The sequence below is a fragment of the Mandrillus leucophaeus genome, unplaced genomic scaffold, assembly GCF_000951045.1.
Source record: "Mandrillus leucophaeus isolate KB7577 unplaced genomic scaffold, Mleu.le_1.0 Scaffold676, whole genome shotgun sequence".
Taxonomy (NCBI): Eukaryota; Metazoa; Chordata; class Mammalia; order Primates; family Cercopithecidae; genus Mandrillus; species Mandrillus leucophaeus.
Window position 1 is genome coordinate 576,751 of NW_012107319.1, and position 25,813 is coordinate 602,563.

The 25,813-nt window shown below is 36.5% G+C and overlaps 1 protein-coding gene across 1 annotated transcript in view; it reads right to left on the reverse strand.

The window, feature by feature from the left end:
* The window catches only part of COL21A1 (collagen, type XXI, alpha 1), a 204,853-nt gene that overhangs the window by 129,145 nt on the left and 49,895 nt on the right, over window positions 1-25,813 (reverse strand). Inside the window, exon 4 of the mRNA XM_012002053.1 lies at window positions 2,333-2,458. Coding sequence (XP_011857443.1) covers window positions 2,333-2,420 — 88 coding nt within the window. The 5' untranslated portion in view covers window positions 2,421-2,458. The remainder of the gene's footprint in view (window positions 1-2,332; window positions 2,459-25,813) is intronic.

The following is a 25,813-nucleotide window of genomic DNA, read 5'->3' on the forward strand; positions in this document are numbered from 1 at the left end:
CACACATATGTTTATTGCGGCACTATTCACAATAGCAAAGACTTGGAATCAACCCAAATGTCCATCAGTGACAGACTGGATTAAGAAAATGGGGCACATATACACCATAGAATACTATGCATTCATAAAAAAAGATGAGTTCGTGTCCTTTGTAGGGACATGGATGCAGCTGGAAACCATCATTCTCAGCAAACTATCACGAGAACAGAAAACCAAACACCACATGTTCTCAATCGTAGGTGGGAACTGAACAATGAGATCACTTGGACTCTGGAAGGTGAACATCACACACTAGGGCCTATTTTGGGGGCGGGGGGAGGGATGGCATTGGGAGATATACCTGATGCAAATGATGAGTTGATGGGTGCTGACGAGTTGATGGGTGCAGCACACCAACATGGCACAAGTATACATATGTAACAAACATGCACGTTGTGCACATGTACCCTAGAACTTAAAGTATAATTTTTAAAAATGTCAAAAAAAAAAGAAAAGAAAAAGACTTTCCCTGTGATAAATGCTAGCATGCTAAATGTAAAACGAAGCATGAATATAAAATTATCTCATTATCATATGGGCTATAAATAATAGCTATTATTGCTGATTTGAGTACAGAAGTTACAGAAGAAGACAAATATAGCTGCTCTTTTCTGTGCATTTTGTTAGCCATTCCAAACTATCGGAATTGCCCCAACAAACCAGTTTATCTTTTAGTCTGTGTTAGTCTCCCAACTCTGGGCCTTTGCAGTTGCTCTTCCTTTTTATTAGAATGTCTTCCTCTTTACCTAATACTCTTGTTTCAGATCCCTGATTGCCTGTCAGCTTTACCATAAAACCTTTTCTGACCTTCCACAGTTAGGTTGCCACCCCCTCCTAAATTTATAACAGTCAAGAAGTTCAAAAAATAAAAAGAATTGCCAAAATAGGGATTTGTCTCAAAAATGTATCTGTGATTATGACATTATTCCTAAAGTGCTCTACTACAGGTGGTAGTATCCTCAGAAGGTGTAAGGGACACAATTCCAACAAGCTCTGCCATGGTGGCCACTGCCAGAGGTCAAGGAGGGGACAGCAGAAATGGAGTTCTGCCCAGAGGCAAACTTGCTAACCCAAGGGAATGTAATTTTTCTGTTATTTTTGGAAGCTCGGAAGCTGGATGGACTGGGATTAAAGGTTTATGCTTTTATTGGTTTTTTTGTTTGTTTTTTTGTTTTTTGTGTGGGGAGACGAAAGGATAGAAGAGTTTGTTGGCAGAGCTTTTCAATGTTGGCCCTTCCTAAATACTGAGACTCATTGTTGTCTGAAGCTGCTAGTGTTTGTGTGCCACCTGATTCACTCTTAGAGGGTTATTCTTGGCCCTTCCTACCCTTCTCCCTGTCACAGAGCCACAGAACATGTATTTCATAACTGCAAAGTTAGTCAAGAGCATGGGCACACAAGCAAATAATGCCATTAATAAGCCCTAGACATAATATCCGTCCTGAGAACCTCTTCCTTAGAGAGATGAATGACATTATAGAAAAGGAAGGTGATTGAAGAGCGAAAACATGGTTCGAATACTACTTACTGCCCTCACAAGCTGTATTTTACTAGGTAAGCCCCTTAACTTTTTAAAATCCCTTTTCCCACCCAAGAAAAAAAAAAAAAAAAGGAAAGGGTGTACACATTATAGAGTGATTGCATGAATTAAACTATAAAAGTGTTAAGCAAGCTTTAAATATCATTGTATTAATAAATTTTAAGCCAAGTTGAATCAAATTATCAAACCATCTCATTTAACTTTTATAGAGACCATAGTTAATTTAAAGTAGAATGTTTATGAGTTTTAAAATGTGAATACAAGCAAACTTTTTTTAAAAAAAGTATGCTATCTCTAAATGATAGTCTGGGTAACAGAACTATAATTAATATAGCTCTTTATCTCTATATGCAAGCTTTCTTACAAGCAATAACAACATTCATTGAGATGTACTGCGCTGAACCATTAACATGCATTATCTCATTCAGTCCTGATAACCAATCTACAAGGCTTTCTTTATCTTTCCATTATGCAGCTCAAAAGTGGCTGAACATGGACTCAATACCAGACTGTTTGTTCCAAAGCTTGATGTGTTAGTTGAATAAACTATTGCCATAGAGTCCTCTCAAAATTATCTCTGAGGGAAGCTTTTCTTCTCAGTTAATGAGTAACATAGCAATTCATTTATTTTAGGGAGTTACAGAATCAAAAACAGTAAGAATGAGACCCTTAAAACCATTACTTGAACTCCCCTAGTTTAATTTCCAGATTAATTTGTTGATAACAAAAAAGGACAATGCTGATAGTTCTTACTTGATCTTACTTCCCCATCTTCAGCTAACACAGAATTCTGAAGAAGCAGCACCAAAACTGTGCAGAGAAATGCAATATAGTGAGCCATGTTTCTGTTTTCGTTCTAAAATTTTGGTTTTAGGATTCCTAGGGAGAAAAAAAAGGCAAGTTAAATATATTAATTAAAGTCAACATCTGGCCATTATACATTTACATTTTGAAATTACAAGACCCAGTTGAAATACAGTTAATTTTGTGACTATTAGAATTAACTTAAATCTGTTTAAAATAGCCAAATTTTAAATATATTATTGCAGGAGGACAATGAATAGCGGCTGAAGAGCATGATAAATCTTAATTCATAATTGTCTTATACACATTTTCTAAAATTTGAGCTTTTTGCAAAATATTTACTAGAATTTATCCTTTGGGCATAGCCTGTAGAACCTTATCTCATTCTTTTTACTATCTGAATATTAGCAAACATTTTTCTTTTAAATATGGGCTTGCATTTAAGGGACACTCAAAGAGTATTTAGTGAAAATATTTCTAAGATACAGCTGATAGAATTTAATTTTTAAAATAAGATATAATTGTAAACATTAAGACCTCTCTTATTTAATTCATAAACACTCAGTTTCATAGTTTTCATACACCATCTAAAATAAGTCCTAGAACTTCATTTCTGGTTAGAATGCAGAAAGTTGCAAGAGACTGTCATTCACAGCGAGTACATACCAGATAAAGTACAAATTCATATGCTTTTTAAGCCCAGCAGAAATGAAATAATTTAAAGAAACCCAAAAGAACTAAATTCCAGAAGTTTTAACCTTTCGTCATATAGAAGTGATTCACAACTGCTTTAATCTCTGGCAGAAAGGGAATACTGATGAGAAGGAATTTGCCATAGCATGTAAAAAATCACTCAAAGCTGGTGTAACAGATTGGAAATCTGAGGAGTTTCTGCCACAAAACAAGCATTCCTTCATTCAGCAGTTTCTTCTGGTGAGCCTTAACTAAATACACAGAGTAGATAAGTAGTACATAGAAAGTTGGAAACAGTATAGAACAGCCTAGAGAGAGTCTGCCCCTCTTCCTATCCACGTAGCCACAGACTTTCTCAAATATAAAACGGTGGCCATGACTTGAAAAGAAGCAAGAAATTTTTATACCTGATCAGGAGAAAAACAGCATAAGCAGATTCAAAGATTACCTAAATCCTAAATATCAGAAGTAGCAAAAAGTGTTTGTAAAATGGCAATGATAAATACGTTAAAGAATCTAGTAAATAAGACGGAAAACATGTACAAAGATGTGGAAAATTTCAGAAGGAAGATGAAAACTATACATAAAGATACAAAGAAAAATTCTAGGAATTAAATATACATCAGAAAATGGTTTATACAATGGGTTTACCTGCATCCATTGGAGGAAAAGATAAGTAAACTTGAAGATAAGTGAATAGAAATTATCAAAAAATGAAACCCCAAGGCATAAAAACATGGTAAAAGGAATAGAGCATCTAGAACTTATGGAACAATATCAAGTGATCTTGATTTAGCATATAAGTAAATTTTTCTCATGAAAAAGGAGAGAATGAAGAAATATTTGAAAAGACATGGCCAAAAAATTTCCAAATTAATGAAAGCCGCCAATTCTCAGATCAAAGAACTTCAGCAAACCCCAAGTGAGACACAAAGTTAATCATACCTGCATACATCATGTACAATCAACTGAAATCAAAATAAAATATAAAATTCCTAAAACTGGGCTGGGCGCGGTGGCTCACGCCTGTAATACCAGCACTTTGGGAGGCTGAGGCGGGTGGATCACGAGGTCAGGATATCAAGACCATTCTGGCTAACAAGGTGAAACCCCGTCTCTACTAAAATTACAAAACAAATGAGCCGGGCGTGGTGGCGGGCGCCTGTAGTCCCAGCTACTCAGGAGGCTGAGGCAGGAGAATGGCGTGAACTCGGGAGGCGGAGCTTGCAGTGAGCCGAGATCGGGCCACTGCACTCCAGCCTAGGCGACTGGGCAAGACTCCATCTCAAAAAAAAAAAATTCCTAAAACTGGCCAGAGGAAAAATGATACATTACCTACAGAGGGACAGCAGTAAGAATTTTAGACAGAAATTTTCTGGTAATAAACTGAGCACTCAATCAGAAAGAGATAAAAACCCTAAATGTGTGGACATCTAATATGAAAGCTTCTAAATATATGAAACAAAAAAATGAAAAAAAAATAAGCAGAGACACATTAAAAATAATGAGGTTTTAATATCTAGCACTCAGTATTATTTAATTAGACCAGAAAAAATTAGTGGAACAGAAGGTTTGGACAACACTATTATTAACCAACTTCACCTAGTTAATATTTACAAAACATTCTAACTAACAACAGAAGAAAACATATCATTTTGTAATGCATATGAAACAGTCACCAAAAAGACAATATGCTGCAGAGAAAACAAGTCTCAGATTTCAAAAAATTGAAACCATACTGATTGTGTTCCTTGACCAAAGGGCATCTGGATATGAAGTTTTCTTTGTTGAAAAGCGTTTTATTAAAAATGTAACTTATTAGTAGATAACTGGACGAGTTTCAATAAATAGTATTTTTCGAGGACTTTGGCTATTTCACCTCTCCACTCATCATCTTTCTGTTATCTATAGGATCTGTAGTTGTCCTACAGACTTTCAGAAGTGAAAGTCCTAAAATACTTTGAAATTAAGCAACATACTTCTAAATAATCCGTGAGTTTTTAAAAGCCAAAGAAGTTTTTAAATATTTCAAACTCAACAATTTTTTAAATCAAATATTTTTTGATACAGCTAAAGCAGCACTTAGAGAGAAATTTTAGCTTTAAAAGCATATATTAAACAAAAATGAAACCAATATCTAAGCTTCCACCTTAAGAAGCTAGAAATAGTACAATAAATTAAACCCAAAAAGTAAAAAAACTATGAAATATAAATTTGAAAGACAATTAAAAAAATAAATAATTAAAAAGTTAATTATTTGGACAAATAAATATACTGCTATGCCTTAGTAATTATAACCAAGAAAAAACAGAGAAAACATAAATAATTGCCTGAGTCAGTATTCAAATGGAAAGCACCACTTTAGATCCTACAAACATTAAAAGGGTAACTGGACAGGCGAAATGAACAAAGTCTTTGAAAAACACTATTTATTGAAATTGGTCCAATTATTTAATAAAGAAGTTAAATTATTAATCAAAAACATTCCCACAAAGAAAACTCCTGGTCCAGATAGCTTCAACAGTAATTTCTTCCAACAATTTCTACGAAACAGTCAAGGGGAAAAAATAAAATAAAACTATTTGTTTCAGTGGAATTAAATGAAAATAAAGAAGAAGTGAACTCCCCCCAATTTTTATTATGAGGCCAACACAACCCTAGTCAAAAAAAAAAAAAAAACCTAGACAAAGATATTACAAAAAATTATAGTCCATTGATTTAGCATATAAGTAAATTTTCCATTATTCTTTATGAACAAGGATATAAAAATCTATGACAAAATATTAGCTAATTAAATATAACAATATATTTTAAAATATCATGACCATGTGGGATTTATTAGAGAGATGCAAGATGGGTTTAACACTCAAAATTCAACTTATATAAAGTAAGAGACTAGAAAAAAAAAATCACATGAACATCTCAATTTATGCATCAAAAGTTCTTAACAAAATTTAACACTCATTTATGATAAAACTTTCAGCAAACTAAGAGTAGGACTTAACCCATGAATGTGAATGCTGTCTATAAAAAAATGTACATATAACATCACACTGAGTTGTAAAATACTAAATTCTTTCCTTCTCAAATCAGTAAGTAGCTAAGAATACATTCTCATACCACTTCTATTCAAAAATGTACAAGGAGTTCTCGCGACCGCTATGTGCACAAATGAGAAATAAAACATGCAAAGATTATAAAGGAAAAAATAAAACTGTCATTATTTACGGAAAACATAATAATCTACATAGAAAGTGGAATCTACAAAAACAATAGTGGAACAAAGTGAATTTAGCAAGGTCACAAGACATAAGATTAATGGTTTCTTTATTGGGAAAAAAATACCATTTTCAATAGTATCAAAAGTATTATAAATGTGGAAATAAAGCTAATGAAATATGGAAAGACCTCTGTACTGAAACATTGCAAAATTAAAGAAACCAAATAAATGGAGAGATCCATATTCAGAATTAAAAGACTCAATATTATTAACATCTCCACCCTTCCCAAATGGTCTATAGATTCAACAAAATCCCAATTTTTAAAATTAACAAGTATTCTAAAGCATGAATAAAATGCAAATGATTTTGAATTGTCACAATCTTGAAAAAGAACTCTCTTAATAACAAAGTTGGAGAACTGATATTATTTGATACTGACTTATGTCAGTCTGCTTTCTGTTATTACAACTGAATACCCAAGATGCAGTAATTTATAAAGAAAATACATTTATTTCTTACAGTTTTGAAGGCTGGAAAGCCCAAGGTCTAAGGGTGAAATCTGGTGAGGGCCTTACAGCTGGTGGGGGTTTTCTGCAGAGTCTCTGTGTGGTACAGGGTACCACATGGTGAGGGGCCTCAGGAGAGAGAACCTACCTGGCTTTTTATAACAGAACTACTTTCCTGATAACTAACCCACTCCCATGGTAACCCATTAATCAACTAACCCGTGAAAAGGATGTATCTATCCATGACAACAGAACCCTCATGACCCAATCACCTCTTAAAGGACACACCGCCTAGTACCTTCACACTGGAGATTAAGTTTCAACATGAGTTTCAGAGGCGGCAAACATTCGAACCATAGCAACTTGCTACAGAAATCAAGAAAGTATGGTACTATATTGACATAAAGATAGGCATAGAACAGAACACAAAAGAGTTTTGGTAACAGACCCACACTTACATGGTCAATTGATTGATTGTCAACAAAAATGTCAAAGTAGTTGGATAGGAAAGGAAAGTCTTTTCAACAAACATTGCTGAATCAACTGAAAAAACACATGGAATAAAATGAACCTGGACTCCTACCTCATTTCACATAAGAAAATTAAATGGAACATAGATCTAAATGTAAAAGCTAAAACTATAAGTCTTCAAAGAAAAAACATAAGAGAATATCTTCACCACTTTAAGATTAAGGTGAATATTTCTTAGGACACAAAAACCACTAGCAGTTTTAAAATAAGTACATCAGATTTAATCAAAATTAAACATTTCCATTCCTTAAAAGACACCATTTAAGAATGCAAGCCAATGTTCGCATTAAAATATTTCTGACAAATGACTCATATCAGAAAACATAGATAATAAAAAGAAAAACACCACAATTTTTTAAATGAGTAAAAGGTCTTGAACAGACACATTACAAAAGAAGATACAGAAATGGCCAATAAGCACATGAAATAGTACTCATCATCACTAGTCATCAGGGAAATGCACAGTAAAACAACAGTAAGATATGATATGATTTTTTTTTTTTTTTTTTTTTTTTGAGACGGAGTCTTGCTCTATCACCCAGGCTAGTGCAGTGGTGCGATCTCAGCTCATTGCAAGCTCCACCTCCCGGATTCATGCTATTCTCCTGCCTCAGCCTCCGGAGTAGCTGGGACTTCGGGCGTCCGCCACCACGCCTGGCTAATTTTTTGTATTTTTAGTAGAGACGGGGTTTCCCCATGTTGGCCAGGATGGTCTTGATCTCCTGACCTCATGATCCGCCCGCCTTGGCCTCTCAAAGTGCTGAGATTACAGGCGTGAGCCACCGTGCCTGGCCAATATTTCGCACCTACAAAAATAGCTAAAATTAAAAGACTAATAATATCAAATGTTTACAAGTATATGTGAAGAAACTGGAATTCATACATTGTTGGCGACATTGAAAACGGATGTAATCACTTTAGAGAACTGTTAGGTAAAGTTTCTTATAAACTATGGCCAGTGATTTTTCTGCTAGGTATGTAGCCTAGAGAAATGAAATTGTGTGTCCATAGCAAAAGACTTTAGCAATGTTTACAGTAGTTTTATTCATAATAATTCCAAACTAAAAATAACCCAAGTGCTATCAACAGGACAATAAATATACAAGTTGTGTGATATATTCATACAATGAAATACTACTCAGCAGCTCTGGGCAGAGAATCTCTGAAAATAAGGAAGCAGCCCGAGTCAGGAACTTCTAGATAAAACTCCCATCTCCCTGGACAGAGCACCTGGGGGAAGGGCGGCTGTGGGCACAGCTTCAGCAGACTTAAACGTCCCTGCCTGATGGCTCTGAAGAGACCAGTGGACCTCCCAGCACAGCATTCGAGCTCTGCTAAGGGTCGGACTGCCTCCTCAAGTGGGTCCCTGATGCCCATGTATCCTGACTGGGAGATACCTACCAGTAGGGACCAACAGACATCTCGTACAGGAGAACTCTGGCTGGCATCTGGCAGGTGTCCCTCTGGGACAAAGCTTCCCTGGAAAGGGGAAAGAACGGGCAGCAATCTTTGCTGTTCTGCAGCCTCCACTGGTGATACCCAGGCAAACAGGATGTGGAATGGACCTCCAGCAAACTCCAGCAGACCTGCAGCAGACAGGCCTGACTGTTAGAATGAAAACAAACAAACAAAAAGGAATAACACGTCCACTCAAGGACCCCATCTGAAGGTCACCAACATCAAAGACCAAAGGTAGATAAATTCACAGAGATGGGGAGAAATCAGTGCAAAAATGTTGAAAATTCCAAAAACCAGAACACCTCTTGTCCTCCAAGGGATCACAACTCCTCACCAGCAAGGGAACAAAACTGGACAGAGAATGAGTTTGACGAATTGACAGAAGTAGGCTTCAGAAGGTGGGTAATAACAAACTCCTCCAAGCTAAAGGACCATGTTCTAACCTGATGTAAGGAAGATAAGAACCTTGAAAAAAGATTACATGAATTGATAACTAGAATAACCAGTTTAGAGAAGAACACAAATGATCTGACGGAGCTGAAAAACACAACAAGAGAACTTTGTGAAGCATACACAAGTATCAATAGCTGAATCAATCAAGCAGAAGAAAGGATATCAGAGATTGAAGATCAACTTAATGAAATAAAGTGAGAAGACAAGATTAGAGAAAAAAGAATAAAAAGGAATGAACAAAGCCTCCAAGAAATATGGGACTATGTGAAAAAATCAAATCTTTATTTGACTGGTGTACCTGAAAGTGACGGGGAGAACGGAACCAAATTGGAAAACACTCTTCGGGATATTTTCCAGGAGAACTTCTCCAACCTGGAAAGACAGGCCAACATTCAAATTCAGGAAATACAGAGAACACCACAAAGATACTCCTCGAGAAGAACAACCTCAAGACACACAATTGTCAGATTCACCAAGGTTGAAATGAAGGAAAAAATGTTAAGGGCACCAGAAAGAAAAGTTGGATTACCCATAAATGGAAGCCCATCAGACTAATAGCAGATCTCTCAGCAGAAACCCTACAAGCCAGAAGAGAGTGGGGGCCAATATTCTACATTCTTAAAGAAAAGAATTTTCAACCCAGAATTTCATATCCAGTCAACCTAAGCTTCATAAGCTAAGAAGAAATAAAATCCTCTAGAGACAAGCAAATGTTGAGAAATTTTATCTCACCACCAGGCCTGCCTTACAAGAGCTCCCGAAGGAAGCACTAAACATGGCCAGGAAAAACTAGTAGCAACCACTGCAAAAACATACCAAATTGTAAACACAATCGACACTACAAAGAAACAAATTCAAAAGCTAGCAGAAGAGAAGAAATAACTAAGATCAGAGCAGAAGTGAAAGAGATAGAAACACGAAAACCCTTCAAAAAATCATCAAATCCAGGAGCCGGTTTTCTGAAAAGATCAACAAAATAGATAGACTGCTATGAAGACTAATAAAGAAGAAAAGAGAGAAGAATCAAATAGACACAATAAAAAATGATATAGGGGATCCCACAGAAATACAAACTACCATCAAATAATACTATAAACATGTCTATGCAAATAAACTAGAAAACTAGAATAAATGGATAAATTCCTGGACACATACACCCTCCCACATCTAAATCAGGAAAAAGTCAAATCCCTGAATAGACCAATAACAAGTTCTGAAATTGAGGCAGTAATTAATAGCCTACCAACAAAAAAAGTCCAGGACCAGACGGATTCACAGCCGAATTCTACCAGAGGTACAAAGAGGAGCTGGTACCATTCCTTCTGAAACTGTTCTAAACAATAGAAAAAGAGAGAATCCTCCCTAACTCATTTTATGAGGCCAGCATCATCCTGATACCAAAACCTGGCAGAGACACAACAAAAAAAGAAAATTGCAGGCAAATATCCCTGATGAACATCAATGCAAAAATACTCAATAAAATACTGGCAAATCGAATCCGGTAGCCCATCAAAAACTTTATCCACCACAATCAAGTCAGGTTCATCCCTGGGATGCAAGGCTGGTTCAACATATGCAAATGTAATTCATCACATAAACAGCATCAATGTCAAAAACCACATAATTATCTCAATAGGTGCAGAAAAGGCCTTCAACAAAATTCAACACCCCTTCATGCTAAAAACTCTCCATAAGCTAGGTATCGATGGAATATATCTCAAAATAATAAGAGCTATTTATGACAAACCCACAGCCGATATCATACTGAATGGGCAAAAACTGGAAGCATTCCCTTTGAAAACCAGCACAAGACAAGGATGCCCTCTCTCACCATTCTTATTCAACATAGTATTGTAAGTTCTGGCCATGGCAATCAGGCAAGAGAAAGAAATAATGGGTATTCAAATAGGAAGAGAGGAAGTCAAATTGTCTCAGTTTGCAGATGACAAGACTGTATATTTAGAAAACCCCATAATCTCAACTCAAAATCTTCTTAAGCCGGTAAGCACTTCAGCAAACTCTCAGGATACAAAATCAATATGCAAAAAGCACAAGCATTCCTATACACCAATAACAGACAAACAGACAGTCAATAATCCTAGCACTCTGGGAGGTGGAGGTGGGCAGATCACAAGGTCAGGAGTTCTAGACCAGCCTGAACAACATGGTGAAACCTCTCTCTAATAAAAATAACAAAAAAACAACAAATAGTTGGTTGTGGTGGCAGTTGCCTGTAGTCTCAGCTACTGGGAAGGCTAAGGCAGGAGAAATGCCTGAACCAGGGAAGCAGAGGTTGCAGTGAGCTGAGATCACACCACTGCACTCCAGATTGGACAACAGGGCAAGACTCCATCTCAAAAAAAAAAAAACCACCAGAGAGCCAAATCAAGAGTGAACTCGGCCGGGCGCGGTGGCTCAAGCCTGTAATCCTGTCTCTTATACACATCTAGATGTGTATAAGAGACAGACTCCAGCCTGGGCGACAGAGCGAGACTCTGTCTCAAAAAAAAAAAAAAAAAAAAGGGAAACCCCATTTTATTTTAAAAAAAAAAAAAAAAAAAAAACAGTGAACTCCCATTTACTATTACTACAAAGAGAATAAAATACCTATGAATACAACTTACAAGGGAAGGACCTCTTTAAGAAGTACTACAAACCACTGCTCAAGGAAGTAAGAGAGGACACAAACAAGTGGAAAAACAGTCCATGCTTATGGAAAGGAAGAATCAATATCATGAAAATGGCCATACTGCCCATTGCTTTTCTTCACAGAATTGGAAAAAACTACTTTAAACTTCATATAGAACCAAAAAAGAGCCCGCATAACCAAGACAATCCTAAGCAAAAAGAACAAAGCTGGAGGCATCATGCTACCTGTCTTCAAACTATACTATAAGGCTACAGTAACCGAACCAGCATGGTACTGGTACCAAAACAGATATATAGACCAATGGAGGCCTTGGAAATAAAACCACACATCTACAAACATCTTATCTTTGACAAACCTGACACAAACAAGCAATGGGGAAAAGATTCCCTATTTAATAAATGGTGTTGGGAAAACTAGCTAGCCATGAGCAGAAAAGTGAAACTGGACCCCTTCCTTACACCTTATACAAAAATCAACTCAAGATAGATTAAAGACTTAAACAAAAGACCTTAAACCATAAAAATCCTAGAAGAAAACGTAGGCAATACCATTCAGGACATAGGCATGGGCAAAGACTTCATGTCTAAAATACCAAAAGCAATGACAACAAACGCTAAAATTGACAAATGGGATTGAATTAAACTAAAGAGCTTCTGCATAGCAAAATAAACTACCATGAGAATGGGAGGAAAATGTTGCAATCTATCTATCTATGCAACTGACAAAGAGCTAATATCCAGAATCTACAAAGAACTTAAACAAATTTACAAGAAAAAACAACCCCATCAAAAAGTGGGCAAAGGATTAGAACAGACATTTCTCAAAAGAAGACATTTATGCAGCCAACAAGCATATGAAAAAAGTTCATCATCACTGATCGTTAGAGAAATGCAAATCAAAACCACAATGAGATGCCATCTCATGCCAGTTAGAATGATGATCATTAAAAAGTCAGGAAACAACAGATGCTGGAGAGGATGAGGAGAAATAGGAATGCTTTTACACTGTTGGTGGGAGTGTAAATTAGTTCAACCATTGAGGAAGACAGTGTGGTGATTCCTCAAGGATCTAGAACTAGAAATACCATTTGACCCAGCAATCTCATTACTGGGTATATACCCAAAGGATTATAAATCATTCTAATATAGGGATATATGCACAGGTATGTTTATTGTGGCACTATTCACAATAGCAAAGACTTGGAACCAACCCAACTGTCCATCAATGATAGACTGGATTAAGAAAATGTGGCACATATATACCATGGAATACTATGCAGTCATAAAAAAGGATGAGTTCGTATCCTATGCAAGGACATGGATGAAGCTGGGAATCATCATTCTCGGCAAACTATTCCAGGAACAGAAAACCAAACACCACATGTTCTCACTCATAAGTGGGAGTTGAACAATGAGAACACATGGACACAGGGAGGGGAACATCACACACTGGGGCCTGTCGGGGGTGGGGGGCTAGGGATAACATTAGGAGAAATTCCCAATGTAGGTGACAGATTGATGAGTGCAGCAAACCACCCTGGCATGTGTATACTTATGTAACAAAACTGTACATTCTGTTGATGTATCCCAGAACTTAAAGTATAATAAAAAATAATAATTTAATAATTTAAAAAAAGAAATACTAACCAGCAGTCAAAAAATCATGAACTGTTACAGGAAACAACATGAATAAATTTAAAATACATTATATTTAATAAAAGAAGCCAGACACAAAAGAATACATACAGTATGTTTCTAGTTGTGGGAAGCCCCAAAACAGGCAAAACTAATCTATGGTGTTAGAAACCAGGAAACCTTTGCCTGAAAGTGGCACAAGTAAACTTCCTGGGTAACAGAAACAGGCTATGTTTGCAAAGTCAGTGTTCGGATATATGAACTCATCTAAGGCAATTAAACCAGATGTGTTATATCTGTATAATTTATTTTATATATAAATGAAAAAAATCAGTCCATTACTATCAATTTCCAAATTAGGCAAGCCCCTCTGCATAAAGAGTTATAAAGGACCAAAAAGAGGCTTTTTAATTTTTTTTGAGAAGGAGTCTCACTCTGTCACCAGGCTGGACTATAGTGGCGCTGTCTCAGCTCACTGCAGCCTCTACCTCCCAGACTCAAGTGATTCTCCTCCCTCAGCCTCCTGATTAGCTGGGACTACAGGCACACGACACCATGCCCAGTTAACTTTTGTATTTTCAGTAGAGACTGGGTTTCACCATCTTGGCCAGGATGGTCTTGATTTCTTGACCTCATGATCCCAAAGTGCTGGGATTATAGGCGTGAGCCACCATGCCCAGCCGAGAGGCATTTTTGATGAGTCATCACCAGGATGTGCTGTTTTATGGTAACAACATGTCCTAAGAAATTATCACCAACTTCCTTCCCAAAAGCCTTAAAATTATTAAGTTCCTCTACCAAAAAATCTCAGTATTTCTATGTATATGTAATTCATTCAGATTTCTTGGGTAAAGTTAATTCCCTAATGTTATTATAATTTAAATTGACAATCATTAAAGTAGAAGATACAAAAGGACACTAAATGCATATTATTGCCATGTTATTTAATCATTAAAACTGATGTGGTTCATAAATATTTCATTATACATATGTTTATGTACTCTTCAAATGAAGTTAGGCTTATCAAGTTTTAACACTTAGTTGAATAGGGAGTGTGTTAAACATATGGATGCCCTAACCATAATCCAGTAGCTTCAGACTGTAGGGGAAGGGACCAACTATTCTTTAAAAATAAATAAATGAATCTCCTCATATGCTAACATGCACCAAAGTTTTATAAATTCTAGTATGGGGCAATGCAAAATGATAAATAAGAAAAAAAGTCCCTATTTCCTTGGTAGAGAAGTACATTTGCAACCCTAAATAGGGTACTATAACTCAGATTTTCTACAAGCAAAAAATTGTAAAGCCTTGATACTCAGAGTAATCAGGTGACCATTAGCATTCCCATTTCTCAAATGTTAAGGTATACAAAAATCATTTAGAGATCTTACTAAAATGTAGATACTGATTACACAGCTTTAGTTTGTAGATGAAGGGTCTTCATTTTGGCTGCAGTTTGAATGTTTGTCCCCTCCAAGTTTCATGTTAAAACTTAATCATTAATGCAGCAGTACTGAGAGGCAGGGCTTTTAAAAGATGATTGGGTCATGAGGGCTCTGCCCTTTTGAATGGATTAACCCATTCACAGATTAGTGGATTAATGGACTAGCATAGGAATGGGACTGGTGGCTTTATGAAAAAAGGAAGAGAGACCTCAGCTAGCATGCTCAGTTCCCTCATCATGTTATGCCCTCTGCAGCCTTGTAACTCTGCAGAGAGTCACCACAAGCATGGAGGCCTCACCAGATGTGGCCTCTTGACCTTGGATTTCTCAGCCTTCATAAGAAATGATTTTTTTTTCATTAAAATTATGCAGTTTTGAGTATTTTCTTACAAGCAATAGAAAAGGTACTAAAACAACTAGCAAGCTGCCAGGTGATGCTGATTCTTCTGGTCCATAGACCACACTTTGTGTATTTTGGTGCTAAAAGCTTTTGTCTTTCGTTGTTCTTTTCCCAAAACTAAAAATAGTGTTGAAATTTCTAAAATATCAGGAATAGTATCTCCCTGGTTTTAAGAATCTGAACCCCAGTCTGTCTGTCTTCCTGAAACAAATGTGGTGGGGGAGGAAAAGAGGGGCAGAACTGTGACCCCAGTAGCATGAACCAAGAGTATATTAGTATCTATTTTAGTTCACTTAGAATAGTAAGAAAAAAAAAAGAGTGACAACTCGAATAAATAAAATTATAAAGAGAAGCCATTATAAATGATACTTCAGAGACACAAAAATATTATGAGACTACTATAATAATTATATGCTAACAAACTGCATAACATAAATTTCTAGAAACTTAAAACTTACTAAAACTGAATGATGATGAAATATGAAATCGTAACAGATTTTGTATATATACAAATCTCTTTACTATATATAATACATATAATACTATATATAATATATATAATCTCTTTACTATAACTAGTAAAGAGATCAAATCAGTAAACAAAACTTCCCAACAAAGAAAGGTCCAGAACCAGACAGCTTCATGATGAATTCTATTAGACTTTAAAAGGAGAATTAATGCCAATTCTCCCCAAACTCTTCCAAAATATTAAAGAAAAGAAAACACTTCAAACTCAATTTATGAGGCTGGCTTTACCCTAATAACAAAGCCAGACAAGAACACTACAAGAAAAAAAAAATCACAGGCCAATATCCCTGATGAACATGGATGTAAAATTTCTCAATAACCTACTAGTAAACTAAATTCAACAGTACATTCAAAGTGTCATATGCATGACCTAGTGGGATTTATCCCTGAGATGCAAGGATGGTCCAATATAGGTAAATCAATAAACATGATATACCACATTAAAAACAAAGAATAAAATTATACGATCATCTAAATACACACCAAAACAAAAGCATCTGACAAAATTCACCTTCATTTTATAATTTAAAAAAAACTCAATAAATTAGGCATGGAACGAATGAACTGCAACATAATAAAGGCCGTGTATGACAAATCCACAGCTAACATTATACTAATGGTTAAAAGCTGAAAGCTTTTCCTCTAAGATCAGGAAAAAAACAAGGGTGCCCAGTCTCACTACTTCTCTACAACATAGTACCAGAAGTCCCAGCCAAACCAATTAGGCAAGAAAAAGAAACAAAGGCATCCAAATTGGAAAGGAAGAACTAAGATTGTTTCTATTAGCATGTGGCATAATCTTATTATAGAAGGCCTTAAAGACTCTACCAAGAAAGTATTAAAACAAATAAATTCAATAAACTTGTGGGATACAAAATCAACATATAAAAGTCAGTTGCCATTTCTATGTCTTAATAATGAACAATCCTAAAACAAATTAGGAAAGCAATATAATTTACAATAGCATCAAAAGGAATAAAATACTCAGGAATAAATTTGACCAAGGAGGTGAGATATCTGTATATTGAACACTCTAAAATATTGATGAAAGAAATTGAAGAAGACACAAATACAATTCTTCACACTGATAAATGGAAAGATATCCACATTCATGAATTGGAGGAATTAAAATTGTTCAAATGTCCATACCACCCAAAGGGATCCATAGATTTAGTTCAATCATTATCAATATCCCAATGGCATTTTTTACAAAAATCAAAAAATTAAGTCCTAAAATTTGTATGGAACCACAAAAAACCCAAATATCTAAAGCAATCTTGAACAAGAAGAACAAAGCTGGAGGCACCACACTTCCTGATTCAAGTTATATTATAAAGCTATAGTAATTAAAACAATATGGTACTGGCATAAAAACAGTTACACAAACCACTGGAACAGAATAGAGGGCCAAGAAATAAATCCATGCATATATAGTTAACTGATTTTCCACAAAATGTCAAGAAAGGATAGTCTCTTTCACAAATACTGCTGGGAAAACTAGATATCCATGTGTAAAAGAACGAAATTGGACCATTATAGCATACACAAAAACTAACTCAAAATGGATTAAAGACAAACAAAAGACATGAAATCACAAACGTCTAGAAGAAAACACAGGGGAAAAGCTTAATAACACTGGTCTTGGCAATGACTTTTTGGATTTGACAACAAAAGCACAGACAACAAAGATAAAAATAAACAAGTGGGACTACATCAAACTAATAAGTTTATGCACAGCAAAGGAAACAATTGATGAAATAAAAAGGCAATCTACAGAATGGAAGAAAATATCTGCAAACCATATATCTCATAAAGAATTAGTATCTAAAATACAAAAGAAACCCATACAATTCAATAGCAAATAAAAAAACTGATTAAAGAATGGGCAAACGACGTGAATAGACGATTTTCCAAAGAAGACATACAAATGGTCAACAAGTATATAAGATGTTCAACATCACTACATCACTAGTTATCAGGGAAATGCAAATCAAAATGGCACCACTTCATACCTGTTAGCAAGGCTATCATCAAAAAGCCAAAAGATAGCAAGCGTGGGTGAAGATTGGAGAAAAGGGAATACTTGTACACTGTTGGTGGAACTTTAAATTGGTACAGCCATTATGAAAAATAGTATAGAGGTTCCTCAAAAAATTAAAAGTAGAACTACTATATGAACCAGTAATTTTACTACTGGATATGTTTCCAAAGGAAATAAAATCACTATCTCAAATAGGTATCTGCTGTCTCATATTCATTGCAGCATTAAGACGACCATATGAACCAGCAATCCTACTACTGGATATATTTCCAAAGGAAATAAAATCACTATCTCAAAGAGGTATCTACAGTCCCATATTCAATGCAGCATTATTTACAGTAGCCAAGCTATGGAAACAACCTAAGTGTTCATCAACTGAAGAATGAATAAAGAAACTGGGGTGTGTGTACACATACACACACTCTCACACAGAAGAGAATATTATCTAGACTTACAAAAAAAAGAAATCCTACCCTCTGCAACAACATGGATGAACCTGGAGGACAGTGAGCTAAGTGAAATAAGCCATACACAGAAAGACAAATACTGCATGATTGCATGTTGAAATCTAAAAAATTAAAGTCAAACTCAGAAACAGAGAGTAGAATGTTGATTAACCCAGGCTGGGGAGGAGGCAGAGAGGAGATGTTGGTCAAAGGGTGCAAACTTTGAGATATATAATGAATACATTCTGGAGACCTAATGTACAGCATGGTAACTATAGTTAATAATTTATTTTATACTTGAAATTTGCTGAGGGAATAGATCTCAAGTTTCCTTACCACAAAAATAAAAATAAAAAAATGATAACTAATGAGGTAATTGATATGCTAGTTAGCTTGATTGTGGTAATCATTTCATAATATATACTTACATCACATCATATTATCAACCTAAAATATATACAATTTTTATTTGTCAGTCATACCTCAAAAAGCTGGGGTAAAACTGTTTAACCTCACGTAAATAACAATTAAAATAAGAAAAAAGGAATACAGGCTAACAAGGCCTGCAGCACAATCTGTAGACCAATGAATGGCATAGTAAGTAAACAAAAAGTCTTTTATGTTCAGAAACAAAAAGTGAAAGGCAGAGTAAGGAGGCCATGCTTTCAGGTCTATTTCACATGTCATTTGGAAATACTATATCATAGCTCATCTTCCTTCTCAGTAAGAAATTAAATGGGTCATTAGACACTTGGCCTAAATTGTATTTTTCCAAAAGCTTTAGAATATGTATACTTAACATTTGTCTTGATAGGAATTTGGAATAACTATGGTGTCAGGAGTGAGCTAAGATGGAAAATAATGGTTTCCCTCAAGAATGAGACTACTAATGAAAACAGGAGTTTTCTTTTTTATTAACTGAAAGTGGCTCTACAGATGTAGAAGGACTGGGATGATATTTGGAGTCAGAGATCCTGGGCATAGATATTGAATCTTTCCCTTCCCAGATCTTCCCACAAAACCTTGTGAGAAATGCTACCACAGAGGTACAGTGCTGCAATTCACCTGCAGAACTGGGTCTAACTTGTACCCAGAACTGCTTAAAGCCCGCTTGTGATGGTAACTATTACAGTTTCAGGGTCTCCACTACACGATGCTTACATCCTTAGCAGCAGAAAGTCCCTAGTTACTTGCCTCACTTCTAGTGAATTAGACTGTAAAGAATATTGATATATATGCTACCTTCTCAAACATGGAATTCTGTTTTTTTAAATCAGCCTTTCAATGGTACATAAATCATTCTTAATGGGTGACAGAAAAAGAAGAAATTATTTTTACCAGAATGTAGGAATTTAAACTGAGCTCACCTGTTAATATGGAATATATAGAAGGCTAAATAGACATCAAGAAATCCAGGTTATAGAGTTAACACTGCCATTAACTAACTATAATTTAAAGAACATCCTTCTTAGTGGTTTTCTAATGCTTAGGAAAAAGAGAGGTAAACTTGGTCATCTGTATCTGCCTTTCAACTATGAAAACAATGATTCATATTATCTGTCATCAAAGGATTGTTGTGATAATTAAAATTTATACTTTTAAAACTGCTTTGCAAAAACTTCGGTTTATTTAATCTTGAGAATGTTGAGAGAATAAGGCCTGATGGGGTCATATGGTTTGCCTCCTGCATGTACTCAAAAGCAACAGACTCAAAAACCAAGTTTGCTGACTCCAGAGTCCTTTCCATTACATTCATTCAACAACAAACATTCATTAAGTGCCAACTATGTGACAGATACTCTCTAGGTGCTGGGAATTCAGAGGTGACAAAACTAAATAAGGAATCTGCTTCCATGCAGTTTTTGCCACAGACTAAAAAAATACATAAGATAATTTCAGATACTGGTAAGTGTATAATGAAAACAGTAATGTATCACTTGAGGCCAGGAGGAGAGGAAGGGCTCCATTAGATTTGGAGGTCAAAGAAGGCCTCTCTGAAAAGGTAACACTTGAGCTGACACTTAAGCAACATGAAGGAGCCACACTTGACTGGACTTCGGGACAAGCTTTCCATTCCTTTGATGGAATAAGTTTGGTTTGTTCCAGGAACAGAAAGGTCGGTGAGTCATGCGTGTGAGAGCAAGAGGAAGAATGACAGGGACTAAAGTAAAGTAGCACGATTCACAAGCATTATGTTCAGTTTAGAATTGTTTTTCCTAAATGCAAAGCTTGTCTATTAAAGGGTTTTAAGCATGGGTGCATCAAGATCTGTTTTTCATATTAAGTCCGTCATCTCACTTTGAAAACTAAAGTGCTCCATAAAAACATAAGAATTATTTCATTTTGGCCGGGTGCGGTGGCTCACACCTGTCATCCCAGCACTTTGGGAGGCCGAGTTGGGCGGATCACCTGAGGTTGGGAGTTTGAGACCAGCCTGACCAACATGGAGAAACCCCGTCTCTACTAAAAATAGAAAAAATTAGCCAGGCGTGGTGGCGCATGCCTGTAATCCCAGCTACTCAGGACGCTGAGGCAGGAGAATCGCTTGAACCCTGGAGGTGGAGGTTGTGGTGAACCAAAATTGCACCATTGCACTGCAGCCTGGGCAACAAGAATGAAACATGGTCTCAAAAAATAATTATTATTATTATTTCATTTTAAGATGTAGGAAATCAAGAGCGCAATTGATCTATTAATGTCCTCTTTCGCCTTTCACATCTCTTCCATTTTGTTATATGTTATATTCCAGTGTCATCATTGCTATATTATATTTATAAATAAATAAATATTTGTGAGCAAATTTCTCAGAATAGTGGACACAAATGAGAACAAGTTCCTTGTCCCCTCACAATGAATGTATCTTTCAATGGATCACCAGAGAGTCATGGGAATTAGCATGAGGAGCCACCAGGAATGTAATAAAAGCTTTCAAAATGAGTGACTGTCAGGAAAGATGCCCTCTCAAAATTTGCTTACTATGCTTGGTTATGAAACTTTAAATAAAAGTAAAGACTGAATACAGTCCACTCTTGAGATACTAACTCATGCTTATTTAAAGGTTTTGTCTTTGAACTAAATTGTAAAACAGGAAAAGGTAGAGAGGCTGAAATTCTGGTCCCTGCTCTTTTACACAGACTTCTATAGTGTTCTATATTCTGACATTAAGGTATTAGGAGGAAGTATCAATTGGAACACAATAGAATTTAGAAGGGCAAAATGCTGGAAAACTTGCAAAAAATTTACGAATTCATTTTTATGTGTCTTTATATGTATTAATTTCTCATAAGGCTATGAGAAGTAAGTTAAAGTATGGAAACCACAAAGAAAGGGGTCTGACAATTAGTAGCTCTTAATAAATAGAAGCTATTGTCATAATTATAGACAAAAATACATTTCAATTTTTAAAATGACAATAAATGCTTGAATAAGAAGCATAAAGACTTATAGCCAACCCACTATTTAATATAACTGTCACATTTTAGTCTACTAAAAATTAATGAGAAACTAAAGCATTCATTTTTAAACTTGTTTCATAAAAATGTTTACTCTTTCCTCAGTTACCGAATATTATTTAATATTACTTGAATACCTGGCTTGAAGGACAAGAACAGAATAATCCATTTCCAATTGAAAAAGTTCAGGATCAAAAGAAATCCCCTAAAAGACTGATTTTGATTAACTCTAATCAAGGATAGTACAGATGAAAGATTAAACTATCTTTCAATCGAGATGATCAACACTGAAGTTTTCACTCTTTCCAAAGAAAGTTATATTTTTAAAAAAATGTGGTGTGAAAAGGTAACTAAAGAGTACACCCCCAAAAATGCAGGGAGAAAGGCATCATAGATGTGTCAATTAATTAATAAAACCGTGTATTGTTTTTCTGGAGAAAAAGGGGGAAATCAGCATTTCCTATCACTATAGTAATGACGTGGCTTCTAGCCATTTTTGAAGCCAAAAACCTAAGACCACACATCGATCTTCCTTATCTCCCCTATATTTAATGGATAACTCATAAGGAGGATCACTTTGCCATTCTCTTTCATCACTGCATGATTAGTGCCTCAAATCATACTTGGCAAATCACTGACCCTCAATAAATGTTGGTTTAATTAGATCTTTTTCTACCTCCAGCATCTCTTCTATCATCCCCTTATTTAATACCACTGATAATGCTGTCCTCATCTCACACTTAGTCTACAGTGGTATCCACCTAAGTGATCTCCTAACTACTATCACATGCCCATCTAATTTAAACTACTAGTTTCAGAGTTTGTTTTCACACTGCAGAGTGGGTGAATTATTTCTTGATTGAGTTGTACACTATATTACATAATATCCATCAAAACCACACAGGAAAGAGAGAATTGTAGTAACTTGCTTGTCTGGAGTTTGTAGGAATAGTTTAAAAATCTAATCTGGCCATAGCAACTTCTAAATATTCAAGCAACAATAGAATACACATGTCTATATAATGAGACCACTACAAGCCAAGAAATGGTGTACAGTGTATTTTATTTGCCTGTGCCAGCAAATGCACTGAAAACAGGCCACAGGATTCTATCAGCGATTTTAAACTGTGCTTATAAATGCTGCCTTTTTCTCTAGCTCTAAATTCCTCTTACATTACATTAATTAGCCTAATTTCTAACTTATTTTTCTTGACTCAGCTTTAATTTTGACAGTAAAATATTAGAAAAGTAAAGACACTGGTTTCCAAGTGGAAAACTAATAAAACTTTACATTTCTAACTCAGGTCGAAATTTTTCTCCAAATATCTAACCTTCCAATTCATTCATGATACACCAAAAAGAATTCTGGATAGCAAGTCAAGTGATGTGAGTTCCAGTCCTTGATGTGCCTGATTTGCCTACTTAGAAAATACAGTGTTGGCATATCCAAGGTTTAATAATACAGGATAGTAAATCATAATAAATGGCATAGACAAAACAGGAGTCAGTGAAAGAAAATGAATAGAAATGAGCACTTTTTGAGACATTAAGTGATATGAATAAAATCATCAATAAGTAACTCTAGCACCCCAATTGTGGTTTCTAAATATCATTTTCTATTAAAAGGAGCCAAAACTCTTTGGAAAAATAGCAGATTCCAGATCTGGGGCATGTGAGACATAAGACGGATATCTTGTCATTCTGAAAACAAGAAAACTCTCAAAATCTACTGGGATTAGATCAATGGGACCCAAGAGCCAATTTGAAAGGCTTCCATTGACTAAAGATGAAATCATTTGATTATTTAATTTGCTGGCAAGATGGCCGAATAGGAACAGCTCCAGTCTGCAGCTCCCAGCAAGATCAACACAGAAGGTGGGTGATTTCTGCATTTCCAACTGAGGTACCCGGTTCATCTCATTCGGACTGGTTAGACAGTGGGTACAGCCTACAGAGGGTGAGCTAAAGCAGGGTAGGGCATCACCTCACCTGGGAAGTACAAAGAGTTGGGGGATCTCCCTCCCCGAGCCAAGGGAAGTCGTGAGAGACTGTACTGGGAGGAACAGTGCACTCTGGCCCAGACACTGCACTTTTCCCACGGTCTTTGCAACCAGCAAACCATGAGATTCCCTCTGATGCCTATGCCACCAGGGCCCTGGGTTTCAAGCACAAAACTGGGTGGCCATTTAGGCAGACACCCAGCCAGCTGCGGAGTTTGTATTTTTTTTTAATACCCCAGTGGCACCTGGAACACCAGAGAGACAGAATCATTCACTCCCCCGGAAAGGGGGCGGAAACCGGGGAACCAAGAGGTCTGGTTCAGCGGGTTGCACCCTGGTGGAGCCCATCAAACTCAGATTCACTGACTTGAAATTCTTGCTGCTAGGACAGCAGTCTGAGGTTGACCTGAGACACTTGAGCTTGGTCGGGGGAGGGATGTGCAACATTGCTGAGACTTGAGTAGGCGGTTTAACACACACAGTGTAAACAAAACCAGAGGGAAGTTCAAACCCCACCGCAGCTCAGCAAGGCCATTGCTGCCAGACTGCCTCTCTAGATTCCTCTTCTCTGGGCAGGGCATCCCTGAAAAAAAAAAAAAAAGGCAGCAACCCCAGCCAGGGTCTGACAGATAAAACTCCCATCTCCCTGGGACAGAGTACCATGGGGAAGGGGTGGCTGTGGGCGTAACTTCAACAGACATAAACGCCCCTATCTGACAGCTCTGAAGACAGCAGCAAATCTCCCAGCACAGTGTACAAGCTCTGATAAGGAACAGACTACCTCCACAGTGGGTCCCTGATCCCCGTATCTCCTGACTGGGAGATACCTCCCAGTAGGGGCCGACAGACACATCATATAGTAGAACTCTGGCTGGTATCTGGCAGATGCCGCTATGGGATGAAACTTCCAGAGGAAGGAACAGGCAGCAATTTTTGCTGTTCTGTAGCATCCACTGGTGATACCCAGGCAAACAGGGTCTGAGTGAACCTACAGCAAACTCCAGCAGACCTACAGCAGAGGGACCTGACTGTTAGAAGGAAAACTAACAAGCAGAAAGGAATAGTATCAACATTAACAAAAAGGATGCCCATTCAGGGATCTCCTCCAAACGTCACCAACATCAAAGACCAAAGGAAGATAAATCCACGAAGATGGGGAGAAACTAGCACAAAAGGGCTGAAAATTCCAAAAACCAGAATGCTTCTTCTCCTCCAAAGGATCACAACTCCTCACCAGCCAGGGAACAAAACTAGACAGAGAATGAGTTTGACGAATTGCCAGAAGTGGGCTTCAGAAGGTGGGTAATAACCTCCTCAGAGCTAAAGGAACATGTTCTAACCCAATGTGAGGAAGCTAAGAACCTTGAAAAAATGTTAGATGAATTGATAACCAGAATAACCAGTTTAGAGAAAAACATAAATGACTTGATGGACCTGAAAAACACAGGACAAGAACTTCGTGAAGCATACACAAGTATCGATAGCCAAATTCATCAAGAGGAAGAAAGGATATCAGAGACTGAAGATCAACTTAATGAAATGAAGCGAGAAGACAAGATTAGAGAAAAAAGAATGAAAAGAAATGAACAAATCCTCCAAGAAATATGGGAATATGTGTAAAGACCAAATCTATGTTTGATTGGCACACCTGAAAGTGACAGGGAGAATGGAACCAAGTTGGAAAACACTCTTCAGGATATTTTCCAGGAGAACGTTCCCAACCTAGTAAAACAGGCCAACATTCAAATTCAGAAAATACAGAGAACACCAGAAAATACAGAGATACAGGCCAACATTCAAATTCAGAAAATACAGAGAACACCAGAAAATACAGAGATACTCCTTGAGAAGAGCAACCCCAAGACACATAATCATCAGATTCACCAAGGTTGAAATGAAGGGAAAAATGTTAAGGGCAGTCGGAGAGAAAGGTCGGGTTACCCACAAATGGAAGCCCATCAGACTAACAG